The sequence below is a fragment of the Colius striatus genome, chromosome 9 (genome assembly GCF_028858725.1).
Source record: "Colius striatus isolate bColStr4 chromosome 9, bColStr4.1.hap1, whole genome shotgun sequence".
Lineage (NCBI taxonomy): Eukaryota > Metazoa > Chordata > Aves > Coliiformes > Coliidae > Colius > Colius striatus.
Genome location: NC_084767.1, coordinates 33,538,656 through 33,557,645, shown reverse-complemented (window position 1 = coordinate 33,557,645; position 18,990 = coordinate 33,538,656). Strand labels below are relative to the sequence as shown.

Here is an 18,990-nt window from a genome sequence, read left to right as displayed (position 1 = left end):
ATGTTCTCTGATTCTTGGCTGTGTGGTCTTGCGGCGTTTGGAAGCATAACAGAGACATCTGAAAAGCATTATTTGGATTATGTATTCTGGAGCATCTAATCTTACCTGTAGGATCTGGTTCCTAAATGATGCTTGTTCTCATCCGAGTGCAGTGAGCATGTGTTCCCTGGTATGGCACCGCCTGTTTTTATGTAACTAACGTTTAGATGTTGTAATATTGCAAGGACACAGTGAAGTACAATTGTCCCCCCAGCCCCAGCTGCAAAGTCTCAGTCTAGGTCTGTGCTACATCTTTTTTGATTATGTAAAATACTGTTTTGTTATTTTAATTATGACTGGGAATACAGAATGGAGAATAAACCCAAATTTTTGTACTCATCAGACACTTCTTTTGGTTTTCAAGTCACAAATGGGTGGTCATTGTGCACTTGCATGTCATTCACTTTCCCCAGAAAAGATCTCTAATTGTGGAAGATATTTTAAAACACTTTTTTTCTTTCTTTCTGTACTTTCAGAGTATGATTTCATCCATTGTAAATAGCACGTACTATGCCAATGTGTCAGCAACCAAGTGCCAGGAGTTTGGGAGATGGTACAAAAAGTACAAGAAGATTAAAGGTAAATTGATTTTTTTTGTGACTTTCCAAGTTGTTGAACTTCTACTGACAGTTTGAGGTTATTTGCTTTAAGTAAAAGTGGTAATAAACTGTAATAGTATTAGTGAATTTGTCTACAAGGAGGGCACAGACTGGCATGAAAACACAAGGCACTTAAAACATGCTTAAAATATCTCATTTAACTGTGCTGAAAGATCAACTGTGTTTTGAATTAAGCTAAAATGTTTTGGAAAAAAAAAGTCTTCTAGTGTCTCAGGGTTTTAAAAGTTAATTGCTATATAAATTACCTTAGTTGTATTTTATTCCTGAAAGCTAACAAACTGTCTTTCTAAGTTACATGTGCCGTTGATCTCTGTTTTCAATACTGCATTCCTGTCTTGTTTTATCATGTGGAATCTGGATACCACTAGCAGATTTAATACCTCTTTGTTAGGAGATATTACTAAATAACAAGGTGCTGCATCCATATGAAGATAGCCTAGAGTTGATATTTTTTTCACTGTGAAATTATACTACTTGGTCATTGGTGAGAGCCTGAGGTAGTAAAATTATTTTACGTAAGTTCCTCCCACTCTCACCACTGAAATGTCTGATCGCCTTCTAATAGTACATGAAGTGATGTGATAAGCATCCGTTGTGTAGTTTGGTTTTTTATTCATCCTTTCATTTGCAAGGGACTTGTGCATGGACTGGGCCATTTGTTTTGGTAGTTTTTTTTGTTTTAAAACACGCATAAAACACACGTGCTTTAAGCAGGAGTTTGAGGATAGTCAAAAGCTTTTGACAATACCAACTGGCTTCTCTCTCCTCAAATGTCCATCAACCTTGGAGATTAGCTTTGTAATGGAATAGGTTTTTTTGTAGTTTTTCTTTCTGTTACATCATGGAAGGGAAGGTTCGTTGTCTGAAAGAAGACATAGACTAGTTTTGTTGATTTTGGCTGTGATCCTTTCAGTGGCCAGGAAAATCATAACAGGAAAATCATAATCAGGAAAATGATAACAGGATTCACAAGCATTATGCAGAAATAGGGTCACATCGTGTCCTTTTTGAGAAGCCACTGTATTTTTAGTTGCATGAAGATTAGCATCTTTCAAAAGGAGTTTGCTGTCTTTTTCTCTTAAAAGGCTGACATACATGAGTTATGAAAGGTTACTTGTTCAGTTTCCATAAGACAGACTAGAAATCTGCATAATAATACCATAAAGAGTCTGTTGCTTGGGCTAGGAACACTTGAAACAAAATTGTGTAGAATATCAGAACAAGTTCTGAGGCTTCTGGCATCCCCTGCACATCAGGCTGGCACAGAGCACGCCTGTAAGATGCACAGGTCTGGGCTGTGTGGTGATTAGATTTTCACTAGGAGGAAAAAAAAAAAAAGAAGAATGTTTTATGGTGAAATTATTTGTGTCTAGAAGGAAGATTGTTCAGGTGGAAGTGGGGTAGCAATGCAAATGAGGAAATGAAGGTGTTGCTTTTCACCTACTAAAATGAAATAGGCTTGAAGTAAAATAATATTGATTGAACATTTTAGTACATGGTTACCCTCATGCCAGATAAACTGGATAGTTTCTTCTCTCTTTAAATTGCCATTGTGTGACTCAGAAGTGTTTCTTTTCTCTAAGTGGTGTCTCTTAATAACGGAATTTTATTCTAAGAGCTCTAACATATCCTCTTGGTTAAAAAACAATCAAAGGAATCAAACAGATTCAAGGTCATCACCGTTTTTACTTTTACAGCTTTTACTTGCTGTTCTAGGAAAACAGAGATGGGCTGGTTTGTTTTTATTCGCTTGTTTTTTTCCAAACTGGGCAAGGGTGCCTGTTGCAGAGGCACTGGAAGCCCTTAACTGTAGTGTTCTTAACTGTAGAGATGCCACTACAGCTGCTGAGTGTTTCTAGCACACTACTGTCTTCCACTTTCTTCCATTCTCAGAGCATTGAATTCTTTAAGCTCTTACTTTTTTTCCTTAGTAAGTGCACAGTTAAATTGTTAAGTGCAGTAAAAGCAGAACGAAGCCTCAATCAAAAGGTCAAGGATCCAAACCTGAAGAGTTTCTCAGATAACTCTGTATCTGTGCTGTTCAAAGAGACATAGCCAGTAGTTGCTGTTTGGAAACGTATGTGTGTGTTGGTAGGAGGAGAAAAAAGAAGGTTAAGGTATGTGTGAAGTAAACACAAGCTGCTGTAAAGCAGTTCAAGCAGTGTTGATTCATCAACCATATGAGCGGGAGAGAAAACAAAGGTACAGTGGTACATGGTGAATAAACAACCGTGCAACTTCAGGGCAGTAATCTAAATCCCCTGGAAAGACAAAGACTTCTGCACTTATTTGGGTGGTGTCAGTTTATCATAATCTCTGTTTTCATGATATTTTGTTCTTTTTTTGTAACCAAGATATTCCAACAGGACAGCTCAGTTAGTGTGCAAAATCAGAGACTTGAGTTGTATGCGTCAGTCATTACATTCTCCTATAATAATAATTAAGAACAAGATTTTCCATGAAGGTGGATGAATGATGCTGCAGTTAATTTTTTGGGTTGTAATCTGGATAGATTGGGTAAAACTATAATTTAGAGTCTCCAAGTCCAGAACCCATATCCATGTGTAATTCTAGAGCTGATTTTTAGAAAGTAAAAGCAAAAAACAATTCATATGAGCTGTGGTAAATGTAAAATAGAAGGGGCTTCAGGATAACTTTATTGATGTTGCAAACTAAATGCAGCCTACAATGTTAAATGTGTTTCCTATTATCTGCTAATGTCTGTTTTAATAAAACAGTGGGAACTAAATGGTTTCTTCTTAATCAAAACCATGATTTCCTAAACATAATATATGTGATTCTGTTACAAATTGCCACATATAGATGTCCTAGGTCAAACATTTTTCCTTTCTCATAGAAATAAATAAACAGTAAAATAATTATACACTCTGGAGGATCAAAGTAATTACAGATGAAGCCAGGCAAAAATAAAAACTTCTCTGGAAAAAAACCAAAAAGCAAAGCATCAGGTTGCTGAGTATATAGTTAATGTTTAAATAAATCTAAGACAGTGAACAATCAATAATGTGATATCATTAGCAACAGATGTAAAAGCTGTACACATCTCAAGTAAACGTTCTCAGTATGGATTCTGTTGAACTCACCAAAAAGACAGCTAAACTATTTATGCTTGTAATTTAAAAAAAGTTTTCGGTTAGTTCATCTCAGCGTGGTAATTTTGTCTTGTGTCAAGATGATGCTAGAATAAATTTCTGCTTGATTTTTTTTCTCCCACCCCTCCCAGCCACTTAAAGTTTTAAGACATTCACAGTTTATTCAGCGGCACGAGAGCTAGTATACAGACCAATTTGGGAATTGGCTGTGGTGAGGATGGAGACCTTTTCTCTTGTCCTGGCTTTGAGCCTAAAATTTGGAGCATGTGTGAGGACACGAGTGAGTTTGTAACAGCATGTCCACTCTTTCCAGTCTCCTTGGGATACACACATATATTTGAAGGAGAGCTTATAATATAACATGGTTCTAATGGAAAATGTACAGTCATTGGGAAGCAAATAGTTTACAGTCCTTCTGTGAATTTCCTTCTCACTTAATGGACCTCTATAATAATTTGGGGTGGCAAATAAGCTACCTAGTTTGTATTGTGACTTGATTCAAAATATGCACCATAAATGAATTTCATATGTGAAGACTTTTTAAAACTCTCTTTATTTTTTTTTTAACCTTTCTTCTTTTTGAAGGGTGCAAGTTTAAGTGCACAGTTGGCGCCCATGAATGGGTTTAAATGTGTTTAAGCTTACTTCAATAAAGAATAAGAGTTCTCCCTTTTTAACAAAGGGTTACATATTAACTAGTGACAACTACACAGCAGTGTCTCGGTCCGGTGGTTCTCAATCTGTCTTCCTCCTGCCCAGTCCCATGGGGATGCTTGCCTCAATCCTAGAACTGCTCATCTGGTTTGTCTTAGATGCTGAACTCGCTGAAGCTGGGAGAAGATAGTCAATGTTGTTGAAATTCAGGATTAGAATAATTGTTTAAAAGGCATGCATTGGTTCAGAATTTGTTTAATAAATAAAAAATAAGACTTTTAAAGTAACTAGAGACATATATGAATATATAAGTAGCTGTAAATATAAGCACATACATATAGCAAAATTATGTAAGTATGAGGAGAAGTATTTCAGACCTTTGCCATGCAACTCAAATCACTGTCAAGGGATACAACTTGTACCAGTTACCTACTCATTGCTCGGTGTTTTGAGTTCATAGAATTTCAAATATTTTTAAGTCTGTTTCTCAATAGATATTTCACTTCCAAGTGTCATGCTTTCTATTTTTATCAGGAGGGCTATTACTGTATCAAAATTCTTTCACAACTGAAACTCTTAACTGGTGTGAATTTTTTTCTTTCTGCCTGATGACACAACTGAGCTCAGTGGGAGGAAGTTAGGAAGAGGGGAGAAATAAATACATTGTGAACTTAAAAATAAAAAGACATATTTTCTTTGTGTATTAAGAACATTTCATCTTTGCTTCTGCCATTAGTGTCTGTCAAAATATAGCTTTCTGTGGATGTGAGACTGTGGCTGCCTCAGAGTTTTTGTGGAATGATGAGGTTTTAGTGATTAAAGGAGGAGGGCTCAGTTAATTCTATTTCAACAGATCAGGAAAAAAAGCTTCCCTAGCGTCCTTAAATTGAGAGTCTGCTTTGACTGCTCTTTGGCATTTCCATTATTACTGGTTTGTTGTTTGTGTATTGTTTTATTCTTGAAAATTTGTTTGCTTACTTCCCATAATGGATAGACAGGGCAATCTGTTTTTCTTACAGTGTGTACTAGAGGCTATTGTAGGTTGAGAGGTTAGAAATAAGATTCAGAAGGGCTCCTAGCTTTCTTGTTTACAGACTGAAGGAACTCAGAACTGTGGCACAGTGTTAATGCCAGTGTAAGTCTGGGGAAAATTGTCATTGTGTACTTTGAAGAATAATTTTTACTTCTTTCTCTCAAACAGATGTTATGGAAGACTCATGAAAAGGCACACCAGAGTGCTTTCCCAAGCAGTATTTTTGACTTTTAAAAATACCCCATCTATTGATATATATGTGTGTATCTCTCTATGTAAATAGAGGGTTTTATATATATATGTATGTGTATATATGCATATACAGATCTTGACCTTTTGTCTTTTTAACTAACAGATTGAAGCAAAAATGTTAAGTTTTTTAAGAAGAGATAATTTCACATCTTGTTTGGATATTAGTTGTGGCTCTGGCAGTAAACCAGTTAGGGTCATTCAGGTCAGCTGTGTGGCTCTTGACATTACTGTAATTTTTCCTTTGCGTACTTTTAGAGTCTTGACTGTGTATTTATTTCACTAAAAATAGGACTTTCCTCACTTTCTTAAGGGAAAATGAAAGAAAATAACATCATTCACAGGCAAGCTTTTCAGCATCTAGATTACATACATGACCTGAAGATCATCTCTGACTCAGAGATATCCTCTTAGTCTGTGGCCTGCTGTGCTGTTTTATGAGGACAGCAGTTCATCGGTTTGCACTGGTCATAAGGAAAAACTGGCATCTGTCTTTAAATATAAGTTTAAAGTTGTCAATATCATGTAAGAGTTTTAGACCCCTTGACTGTTGATCTCCACATTCACATTAGCATTTTATATTTCAGTGTTGTCCCTGTGTTAAATGCTAGTTTGGGGGATTTGTGCACGTGTATTGTTAAGAAACAATTTACCCACTGCAGCGCATTCCAGGAGTTGTAGCCCTCTTGCCTATTCCTTTCTGTAAAGAGAATTAAAACAGATCCTTTGGGTTTGTTTTTTATTTAATTAAGCCCAACTTTTGTCTAAAGTAAATGCATATATGAATTTCAGCTTCACAGAATGCCTGTCATGTCTTCTGCCTGTTTTGGAGCAGTGACTCTCACACTTAATAGTACATGTGTCATGGCAGAGGATACATGTTGTTAACTGAATGCCATCTCTTGTGCCTGTGCGTGGCTGGAGCTGCAGCCATTTTCGCTTTAGGGAACACAAGCCAGTACAATGAAGGTTGGAAACCTCTCTGTAGAGAAACTGCCTAGCCATCTGTCCTGAGTCTTGTCCCTGTCATGAAGGGACACGATACCTTTTTAAATTAAGAGGTACTGACCAAACCTGCTCAAATAATATCTCTCAACTTTATGGTTTTAAAATGTCTCCTGTTCCAAGTGCAGGGCTTTTTTTTTTTTTTCAATGCAGACTAATTGTGTGCTGAGGCTGGGACTTTTGCCCAGCACTTTCAAATTCTTAGTAAAAGTGGTCATTTTCTAAAAAGCAAACACTGGGCGTTTTTTGTTATTAATCTGCAGAATCTCATAATTATTTTTATATGTTGCCACACAGTGACATATTAGCTAAAAAGGAAAGGAATTTTTAGAAAGTAATCATTAGAGGATATTAGAGTGGAACAAGAGGAAAACCTGAATCTTAGGTACAGGTGTAAGCTTTCCTGGTGTGAAAGCTGCAGTGTAGCTATCTGTGAATACAAAGCTCTGAGAGCAGAACTGAATTCTATTCACTTCAACTATCTGAAGACTTTATGTCTGTCTTCAATGATGTTGATGTTATCTCATTCCTTTCACCATCTCTGATGTTAAGAGTCAGTTACACATACATATGTATGTCCTGGAGAGGTTGCACAATTGACTGACTATTCTAGGTTTGCACCTCCCTCTTGAGATTCCCAGAAAAGATTAGCCCTAAAAGACCAGGACAGACTTCTACCACAGTAGTTTGACAGGAATGTATTTTTATATCAGATAAGACCATCAGTCCATCTAAACCAGTAGCCTGAATTTCTGTCAGACAGTTCTGAGTAATGTCTGCCCTACTTCTCCTCTTCCATTTCACCTGGCTGATAGTCATGCATTAGACCAGGTGGTCACTGAAGCACCTTCAACGTAATGCTTTTCTGTGCCAGGTCTCGCATGTGCTGTCTACAAATGATGTTAACTTCGTTACAAAGAACTGAGTTTGTATTTATACGTGCCTTCTTGAACTCACATAGTGACCCATAAGATCATGGATTAAATTATTTTTTTCAGACAAGCATTTTTGGAAGCAATACAATCAAAGGACAGCTCATTGGAAGAATGTAACTTACTATGGTTAAGCAGAATTGACAAAAGACATGTTAGCATCTCTGTGTCTCAATGTCCCAACTTAGTTCTAGTCTTCGGGATGAGGTCAGCTGCACAGACGGAGTCAGCAATGTTAGTACATTGTTCAGTTGATATGAAGCTGATGCTGATCAAACACCTGCTTTAATGATGGATGTTCTAAATACAAAGATAGTGACTTGTACTTTGATGGGAACTGAGTGATTTGCAGCACAAGAAAGAGGAGACAATGGCCTTTCCTGTCTGTTTTCCATCAGGCTTGGATGAAGACCTTTGCTACCTGCAGCGGCCAAACAATTTCTGTATGTACTGTATAGCTATCTTGAGGTTATTTGCGAGAGGAAGGGAGAGGTTTTAAAAGTTACAACTTATCAAGTCTGCCTCTCCAGTCAGCCTGCTTTTTCTCCAGTCCTGACTGCAGAAACAAATGGCCCAGGCAGAGATCAGACAGTGCATGAAGTCAGCAAACGACTTTGGGTAAATATGAAGATTAGATGTTGAATGAAAAAGAGACTCCTCAGACCAGCCCTTTGCACTGAACTGGTTAAGTGGGCTGTGATTAAAATAAATCAGTAATTATCCTAATTATAGATTAAAAGACACAGAGTTACCACTTTAAAAGCACCTCCTGTGCTCTGGAGTGGTTCTGTTATTCACAAAGTGGTAAATTTACGTAGCGTAAGCAAGAGGACACCCTCTTGGTGCAGTGCAGCAGCCCTTTGCCTCTGAGGCAGAGAGTGGTACTGTGTTGGAGAATGCTTCGTCCTCAAACACGGCTCCAAAGGTCAGCTCTTGCTCCAGAGAGTAGGATGGTGCTAAACCAGAAGAAATTGTGGTAAGCTGAGTACAGGACACACTAGAGTTCACAGAGCAGTCCCTGCTTGGCCATGACCACTGCTGCTAGTGGTTTTTATGATCGCCAGGTTTTAAATAGTAAATAAAACAAAGACGCAAACTCTGAAGCACTGGAGAGCAGCCCTGGGTGGTGACATCCTGTTGCAATTGAAGCATGGCAATTCTGCCGGCTAGTAACTTACTACAGATCATTTCTTTACCAGCCTCTTCCTACTCTGGGGCAAAGTGCCCGTATGCCTGTGGGATTGAAAAGTTTGGGACTCATTGGGGCATGGGTGCTGGTGGGCCCTCTGTGCCCCCACTGCAGTGCACTGCTGGGAGACGTGCTATGCTCTTGCTCTCTGTGCCTGCATCCATTATTGTGCATAGGAATTTGGTTTCCAATACTGTCAGTCAATTCAGTGCTGCTCATAAGCCCATAATGCCCCACAGGCTGTTTGTCAGAATGTTCCTATTAACAACTCAGTGAAAATAAAGGGTGAGAGGAAGGGAAGGTGGAGAAATAAAATCTTGCTTTAAATCTTTTGAGATGGCTTTATTTCAAATGGAAAGTTGCATGCAGACCACCCCAAGCTATTGTGCTATGGACTGTGTCAGCTGCTTGACCGTGTAGGGTAGATTTGGGGAGAGGTTAATTGCATTGCATAGGGGAAGGATGCACTAGATTCCTTTTGTGCTCTATCCATGAAGTTTCTAACTCAGTATGGAGCTGAAATACATTGACACACGTGGTAGTCATTATAAGAAGAGAAAAGAACATTGAAATATGACAATATGCTACTCCCATTCTGTGGATTATGTTGGTTTCCAACTGTCTTGTAGGAGTAGTTTAATGATGTAGGGGGATATAGGAAAACAAAGGACAGATATGATCCTGGGGTACTGCTTGCTGAACTTAGCACAGTGCCTGTTGTCCAGACACCTTGTATCTGCCTACCTAGTGTCTGACTTCAGAAAGATGGGTGGCTGTGAAATCTGACAATACAGTTATATTTGGTTTAAAAGAGATCTTCAAGCAAAGAGCTGTGGAATTATGTACCAGGCAGTGTAATGCAGGGAGAAATTGTCTTTTGTTGGGGCCACTCCACAGATGGAGTTGGGATTACAGCCTCCTGGACCAGCTTGTTTAACTAGCAAAGGCAGTGCTAGCAAAGGAAGTTTCTCAGCAGTATTTGAACATAGCAAGTGCCTGTGGAACCCCTTCCTTGCCAGTTTAAGGTCCTGCTGCTCTGTCTTTGCTGCTTTGTATTCCAATATATTGAAATATCAACCAATCCATACAGGACTACAAGAGCTGTAAACATAGTTTACAGTGGATTTTGAGTGTTACATAGTTTGAGTGGAGAAATATAATACAAGGGAAAGGTAAAGGAAAGACAGTATTGGGGTAGGAACACAGAATATGGAGGATGCAAATGGGAAAACCCTGTCTCAAGAAGATCTGAGACAGAATGTTGGTGACACAGCATCTTTGTGGCTCCTGTATCCCTTTATTCTTGGAACATTGGTGGTCAGCTAGCCTGTCTACCAGGGCAGGGCCAGTTTCCACCTTGGAGTTGTCTAAGGCATGTTCCTGTTTAGCTCCACAGAGCCCTACCAATCCGTAGTTTCAAAGGAACAACAGGGAATCTGATATGGGCAATGTATTAGAGAAGGAAAGAGTCTTGAGGAGTTGAGTAATACACATTTTTTCCATCCAGTGTAACTGTTAATGGTAACCATTTATTATTGAAGTGGTTGAAGTGACTATAATCTAGTTTGTTTATTGGGAGTATATGCATGGCTATGTAGTCTAATGTGATCAAAAAAGGAAACTGATAATAATGGAAAAATACACCTATGGAAGCAAGTTAGGTGATGTCTCCATATAATTGTAATTCTAGCTAGCGCTGCAGAGATTAACAGCCTGGCAGCCTTTTCATCTTAAACTTTATTTTTATAGGGGTTTAGAACTTGGCACTAAAGTCAGGAGTGGGTGGAAACTTGGCAAATGTGGTTAAGCCCAGAAAGTGAATGTTATTTATATTTATTTCTCACCAAGTTTTCAAAAACACTTGGTTACTGTTTTTGTGTTCTAACAAGTAGTAATTTGTTGGTTTCGGTGACTTATTCTCTGTGTGTTGCTTAAACTACAAAATAGTTCTGAACTTACTTCAGCTCTTCTGAAACTCCTAATGGAAGGACTTTGAGATTTCTAGGGGTGCAAATGAAGACCTGAAAGTAGTTCTTTCTGAATTTTCTTGTAGCAGGATGCTCCAAGTATTTAATGTATACTCAGTAACATTATTCTATTTACAGCAGATTAATTTCTGATTGCACCTTTGGAATACTTACTTTTACTTTGGAATACTTGGTTTGATGGCAACAGTATGTATTTAATGGCATTTTTCAGGTGCAGGCTCACTGCAGAAAGCCTGAGGAGGCAATAGTGGCCATGTGGACATATGGCCATGTGGGCTCTGGATCAGGCATGTTGAGGAACACAGTCTGGGGCTATGAGAAAGCAAGCCCTCTTTCCCACTTCTCCGCCCACACATGACATCTCTGTATCAACGCCAGGTCCATCCCTGGTATTAACACTGCTTGTTTTTCATGCTTCACATTGATTTCATATCTGTTTCTAAAGCCAGAGACTAGCAGTATAGAGCTTTCTGTACCTGATTTCAGAGAGACCTACTCATATCACAAGCACAGTATTTGAATAGGGATTTTCAGTATCTTCAGCAAACTGAGATACTACATCATGTCTCTGGCAGCCTATGAGTAATGTAGTAAAATGGTAGCTGACAGTAGTGTTTGTGTATTGTATGTATTGCATTGTATTTCATAGTTGAAATATACTGCATAAATAAGCACTCAGAAAATTAGTCAGGTTGAAACATTGGCTTTTGTGGGAATATTTAATTAATAATTTTCTTAAAACTGGTTAATTCTTACTTTAAACGTTTTTTAAAGCAATTATTTCATAAAAGGCTAAAGATGTTTTGAAGTTTCCCTTTAAAAGAATGGGCAGAGTGAGTTAAAATTTCTTGCAAGAAAATCCTTGGTACTAATTCACCTAGTTGTAAAATTCAGTACTTGGGATGCTCTGGAATGACAACTCTAAACATAGTAACTGTGCGTTTGTGTGTGTTCGGGGCATTACTCCCTCTCCAGTGAGAATTCAACCCTCTTCTTCTGAGATTAACTCTGGAAGGTGAAAAGAGCCATCTTTCTGTTTAGAAGGAAACACAGAAAGTTGTCAGTAAACTGTCATCCTGAGTATTAACTGTGTATAGCTTCTAAGCTTTATATAGATTAAGTTTTAAAAAAGAGTTCACTACTGTTGTTAATCGGTACAGAAGTTATAATAGTAGTATGACATTTATGAAATAAATCCTGATATTTGCTGAGAGCAATACAATCATAGAATGGTAGGGGTTGGAAGGGACCTTTAGAGATCATCTAGTCCAACCCTCCTGCAGAAGCAGATTCACCTAGATCAGGTTGCAAATACAGGGATAAAGTACTAGTTTTCTATTTGTGTGATATGCATCCTTGACAACTTTTATGTCGGTTCAAAAAAACACCTAAATGTGCCCTTGTGGCCAAGAAGGCCAAAGGCATCCTGGACTGCATCAAGAAGAGTGTGGCCAGCAGGTCGAGAGAGATTCTCCTCCCCCTCTCCTCTGCCCTGGTGAGGCCTCATCTGGAGTCCTGTGTCCAGTTCTGGTATCCCCAGCTCAAGAGGGATGAAGAACTGGAGAGAGTCCAGCACAGAGCCACTAAGATGATCAGGGGAATGGAACATCTTCCTTATGAGGAAAGGCTGCGGGATTTGAGGCTGTTTAGTCTAGAGAAGAGGAGACTGAGGGGAGATCTCATTAATATTTACAAATACCTAAATGGTGGGTGTCAGGAGGTTGGGACATCTCTTTTTTCTGTTGTATCAAGTGACAGGACAAGGGGTAATGGGATGAAGCTGGAACACAAAAAAATTCCATTTCAACATAGGAAAAAACTATTTTACTGTTCAGGTGAGGGAGCAGTGGCACAGGCTGCCCAGAGGGGTTGTGGAGTCTCCTTCCTTGGAGGTCTTCAAGACCCGCCTGGACATGTTCCTATGTGACCTGATCTAGGTGAACCTGCTTCTGCAGGGAGGTTGGCTAGACAATCTCTAAAGGTCCCTTCCAGCCCCTATCATTCTATGATTCTATGAAAATATAAATGCTTATCCAATTGCATGTAGCAGGGCTCATGGAATCTGCAACCTGCTATAAAGTGGTTTTTGTTTACCTAAAATTATCTAAGTAACAAACAGTTGTATGTATGTACTTTAAAACCTTAATTTCATATTTCAAATACTAATTTTAGAGGACATTTAATTTTGTAATTAATGCATTTAGTTTTGCAATTACATTAAAAGATGTTGTGATATTGCTGACATAAGATATTTAAAAGGGACAATATGTATCAGTGTATTAAATTATAGTGTATGCATTTTGTGTGTAGTATTTAATTTTTTGTAACATAGAGTCACTTAGGGATCATGGGCCTTAGTGGCACTAAACAAAGCTTTTTTTTAGAGTGCAGAGAGCACTCATGCAGAGAGGCTTTAAGGTTTCTGAACAAATGCACAGCAATGAGGCTTTGGATATGGGAACCATTGCTTTAAAATTTTCTCAGATGTGAGTTGCATGGTTTTGCAGCATACATTCACACAAGCAACATGAATCTGCGGTGGTGCACCTCGATGTTTTGACATTATTAGATAACTTTATCCACACACAACACAAAGCAGAGTTATGTTTGAAAAGATAACAGTTGCTGAGTTTGTAATGAGAACCTGTTTCATGAGCTGCACAGGGAATAGTCTGGTTTCCACTGGGCTTGCGTGAGCAGATATTGATTTGGGTTTCTTTCCTTCACCTAGATGCCAGTGATTCTGAAATATTGAGCCTTTTCAAAAGTTAATGAATTTGCTTTGATTGAAAGATTGAAAAGTTAGCAACAGTGTAAGTAGAAACATCCAAACCCACTTCTTTAGGAAATGAGGCTGGAGAGGATGTCCACTACAAGGAGACTTCCTAATGATGGAGAAGTCCAAAAGAATGTTAATTATTGTTGCTTTTACATTGTTCTGCTTTTGCTTATGTTCATGTTCCTGTGAAGATTTTCTGCAAGTGTTGATCTGCAAACTAAAACAGATGCTGTTGTGTACAGTCACCTGTGGTAACCCTTACCCTAACAGTTCTCTTGCAAACTGAAATGACAGCAAAATAATTTTTCTCTTTTAACAGTGGAAAGAGTGGAAAGAGAAAACCTTTCAGACTATTGTGTTCTTGGTCAACGTCCCATGCACTTACCAAATATCAACCAGCTGGCAACCTTGGGAAAAACTAACGAACAAACTCCTCATAGCCAAATTCACCACAGTACTCCAATCCGAAACCAAGTGCCAACAATGCAGACAATGATAAACCCTGGCCTCCTGTCTCCTCAGCTCAGTCCACAACTGGTGAGGCAACAGATAGCAATGGCCCATCTGATAAACCAACAGATTGCTGTCAGCCGGCTATTGGCTCACCAGCATCCACAAGCTATCAATCAGCAGTTCTTGAATCATCCGCCCATCCCTAGAGCTGTCAAACCAGAGCCATCAAATTCATCGGTGGAAGTCTCTCCAGATATTTACCAGCAAGTCAGAGATGAGCTGAAGAGAGCCAGTGTGTCTCAAGCTGTCTTTGCAAGAGTAGCATTCAACCGCACACAGGTATGAGTTTCTATTCTACAGCTGGGAAGTGCTGAGGGGGCAACGTTGTGGGTCTTGGGGGACTGTAGAGTTGTTGCAGATCAAGGCAGGAGTTGTGCTGTAGAAAGAGGTCAAAGCACCTTCCATTTTTTCCCCTAGTCTCTTTTTGGGATTGAACAAGACTGTTTATTCCTGGAACAGCTGTTCGCTTGCATTTGGTCATCCCTATGCCTTTACCTGAGCTTTATACTCTAGCAGTAAATCTACTTGTGCGAGTTCTTCCCTGAATTCCTCTCTGTGGCTGTAAACTTCCACATCTGCCCCTGACTGATGGCCAGGAAGAGATAACAGGAGACTGTGAGAGCTAGAGATATCTTTGGCTTTCTGTCACTTCGTGAGTTCCTTCCTGTGGTACAGCTGATGCCACAGCTAGTGTCAGAGGCTACTGAAATTTGTAAGGCACAAGAAATACGTGATACACAAGAAATATGTAAGGCAAGTGTGCATAGACCTAAAGACTGGCTGCTGGGAAAGATGTCTGCCGTTTGCAGCAGATTATGTTCGCTTTCGTACATCTGACACAGGTTTTTTCACTCATCTAGTGAAATACAGATGTTGAAATGATCGCACGGTAGCATTAACTTAGGCCTAGCACCTGGGTTACTCAGGGTGAATGTGTGTAGAGAAAGACAGCCCATTTACATTTATCCTGCTGCCGTTTCAGGCATACAAAGTGTGATCTTTCAATTTTGATACTCTGTAGCAAGGCTAAGCAAATAGCAAGAGGCTTAATATTTAATATTGGTTCAAATATCTGTTGTATGATTTGAGTTGGTCTTTGAGGTAAGCTTTACCAGCAAGAGAAGAAAAAAGAGGGGTGTGTCTTCTGAAGGTCTGTCCTTGCCCTGTAACAGTGCCTGTGTCTGTTCTCCTGGATTAATGATTTTCTTTGGCACTGCCATTTTGGAAACGCCATGTTATGAGGGAACTAATTAAAGTAAGGAGCACATTTTTATTACTTCCCTTCTTCCATAAAATTCATAAGATGGCTGCAGTCAGAAAAAACATTCACTTCCAATCAGCGTGAGTTCTGAGGTAGCCTTGAGGATATCAAATGAAAACTACATAGGAATGTATGAGTATTTCCTCTTTAAAATGCTGCTTTTAATTTGGAAAAGCTTTTCATCCCTCTGGGATCATAACCCATTGTACATAAAGCCTGGTATAATCAAGGTAGATGGTATTGACAGAATGACATATTCTGAACTTGAGCAAGAGGTCAGCAGTAACATTGCCATTGAGGTTTTCACTACCATCACTGTACATGAGGCTCTGCTTTAGCCAGATGGAAGAGCCCAAAGTTTGTATGTTAAATTGGCACTTCTACTATAGTATTTAAAGGAGGCAAGGTTTTGATCCTATGTATCTGGGAAACCCCAAGCTTTGCATGTTACTGACGAAGCATTGTATATGTTTACAGGCAGGGAAAAGGCAAACATGTGAGAGAGACCACTCTGACCTCTGCCTAGCAGTGATGCAGAATTGCATCTGCCTATGGTACTTTAAGAACAGCCACACTAGAGATTGCTCCACACTCTCAATACATAATCTAAAATCTGGACTAAATCAGCTGCAGTATGACTTGGGGTTTTGGAGGGGAGTGTGTATGGGGATTTATCTTTTTACATCTCCTGCAGTGTTCTGGCATAGATCTAGTGGATTTAGGACACTAAACAAGTCTTTGGATGAAATTTGGTATCTTCCCAACTTCAGTGGCTCACTGACTGTGGGCCAGTCACACTTGACAGCATTTTCAAATGCCCTGTATGACTTAGGACACCAGCTATGTAACCATTCAGACTGGGCTCGTGCATTGGTGTGCAGACCTGAGCAGCATTGAGTGGATATGCTAAGGTAATACATTGAATGGACAAGCCAAGCACCTTTCCTGAGCAGGGCAGCACTTGGAAATGGGATCTGAAACTCTGTCCTCTGACCAGTTTACATTTCAGTTCAGTATGTAAAATGACGTCTGTAATTCAGAGTGCTAGTGTCACTGTTTTTGTCCATTCTCCTGTCCTCCTGCTGACATTTGTCTTAGTGTGCATTAACTTCTCTAACTTTTCTTTGGAAAAAAAAAGAAGTCTTCCCTGATTTTGGCTGCTTTATTACCAGATATGAACCACATAATTTTATATAAAAGGAAAGAAATTACCTACTTCATAGCCCTCCATCACAAGTAATATGGTGTACTACACATTCTATGATACCGATTCCAGAACAGGCAGGTCTTAAACATCCATAAAAGATTTGCTCATTTCACAGGTGTGTTTTGTTATTCTGCAAGGCCTTAATACAGAACACAGTGGGCCTTACATGTAGTGTACCATGTCCCTGGAAGCCATCACTGTAGCAAAAGAGTGTAGGTATTTATGCTTCTCTGGCCTCAACTTTTAATTCCAACTCAAATCAAGCTCCCCTTGTGTCAGAGAATGTTCAAGGTATTAAGAGGAGGTGCTCAGACAGTTAGCTTTGTGCTGCACAGTAGAAGATGTGGGATGTTCCCACACACACATGGTGGAGATGCTCTGTAAAAGCTATCAACTCCTTGCATTCCCCCTGCAGCCTCCAAGGAGGTGCACAGAAGCGTGTGTTTCTCTTTGGAAATGTTTGGTTTTGTTTCTTTTCATAGGGAGTGCCAGCCATAGAGACCAGAGCTCTGTTGTTTCTCATGGTGGTACCAAATAATAGATGCTGTATGCCAGCCAGCTAATAATTGTATTAATCACTGCATTATGGTCCACTGCTTAATCTTTCTTTTTGGTAGCTCTGTGGTGCACATTAGCCTATAATTAAGTATAGCTTCATGAAATATGTACTGTGAGGTTTGTTTAATAGATAAACTATTCTCTAATTTATTTTAAAGTCCAATGACCTACTTACTAAATGCTGAAAAAAAGTGCTCTTACTAACATTATTTCTCCCCTGAGACTTTCTGTCTGAGCAAATCTGTTAAGTGAAGTAGAGGAAGCTTTGATCCAAACTAGGCTAAATCCATCGGAACAAATATCTGACATATGTATGTATGCATGTGTGTGCATGGGAAGGGGAATGTGAGGCAGGTCAGAAGGAGAGGTGAAATTGTATGGTTTGTGAAACATCCAAATCTTCCTCTTTAATTTGGAGATACATAGCTTGAGACAACAATATTTACTTATACCTTATATGTATTGTATACACACATTAATACAAAGGGCTTCAGGTCCTGTGACAAATCCTGTGCCTTTCCTGGGGCACAGTGTTCCCACTAAGGTCTCACTCTGAGGTGGGGACTGAACATTAGGCTGCTTCATACCTGCAGTGCACTCAGGAGAGCAACTCAGGGTGTTTGGCTAGGAGCTGGCCCAGGCTGTGTTAGGTACAAAGAAGATGTCTTTCAAACAAATGATACCAAAGTGAACATTTTCAGATTTATTTGAAACTGGATATGAACCCTCAAAATGTATATGATTGAGGTTTAGTAAATGCCTTGAGCTAACCTCTTCCCCTTCGTTTTATTTTATCTTTACAGAGTTGTGTCACAAATTTAATTCACCCTTCTGTGAATTCACTCTTTATTCAGCAAGCAGAACAGGCAGAAGAGAGTTCTCAGATCCACAGAAGTGATATAGTTATTGAAGGTGGTTTCAATGACACCATTTCTAATAAGTAGGAAATTTCTATGCAATCTTCACAACATTTAAAATAGTGGTGCAAACTACCGTGTTTACGTAAGTTAGTGTTACCTACAGCCTGCTCAGCAATTACAAGAATGGTGTATGTTGGAAAGACATTCTCTTAGGCTCTATGTAGCTTTCCATCTTGTGGATGATTTTATCACACTTGATTGTATAAACCATCCAGTCTTGAGAAAAAAAAGCAAGGAAAACTGTGATTAATACTACAAATCCACAGGATAAGCACAACTGTCAGAGGCAAAGCAGATGCATGTTGCACTTGGAATTGCCCTGTGCAGATTTTTAAAAGCAGACAAAGTTTTGAAAAGGCTAAAGTGAAGGACATACCTGCAACATAATGGACTGCAGATGGTGAGAAGGTTTTAATGTGTAGGGAGGGCAGCTGTCCCCTGTTGGTCTCAAACACTGCAGTAAAATCAAAGGGGCTGTCAGTGCAGGTTGGAGTTCTCAAAACATGGCTACCTGGGTGAAGCATGCATCATCTTAAAATCAGGATGACTTTGAGAGACCTAGTAGTTACTAAAAGCGAGTTGGCTAGCTGAACTAATGTGAAATAGGAGGCAGGACAAGGACACTGCTGGCCAAAGCTCTTACCAAGGCTATGGACTTCTTCCTGGAGGAGCACACATGCATGGATTTTGATCATGCTCAGGGCAGAGTCCTTGTGCCATCTATGATGTTTCCCAGTACAGCATTCAAGTTGCAACCAAAAGGTTGTAGTGACCAAAGCTTGCTTATTACAGGTTGTGTTTTGTTGAGAAATCAGCAGACTGTGATGCTTACAGAAGAAAGAGGACTATTTTAAAAGAAATGTATGAAAATACTCCCCCAGATATAACTTGTCCTTCTCTGGAAAGTTTTTTAGGAAATCTATAGGTGCT

The 18,990-nt window shown here is 39.3% G+C and overlaps 1 protein-coding gene across 1 annotated transcript in view; it reads left to right on the top strand.

The window, feature by feature from the left end:
* The window catches only part of SATB2 (SATB homeobox 2), a 127,839-nt gene that overhangs the window by 62,137 nt on the left and 46,712 nt on the right, over nt 1–18,990 (top strand). Inside the window, exons 6-7 of the mRNA XM_062002578.1 lie at nt 516–618; nt 13,921–14,393. Coding sequence (XP_061858562.1) covers nt 516–618; nt 13,921–14,393 — 576 coding nt within the window. The remainder of the gene's footprint in view (nt 1–515; nt 619–13,920; nt 14,394–18,990) is intronic.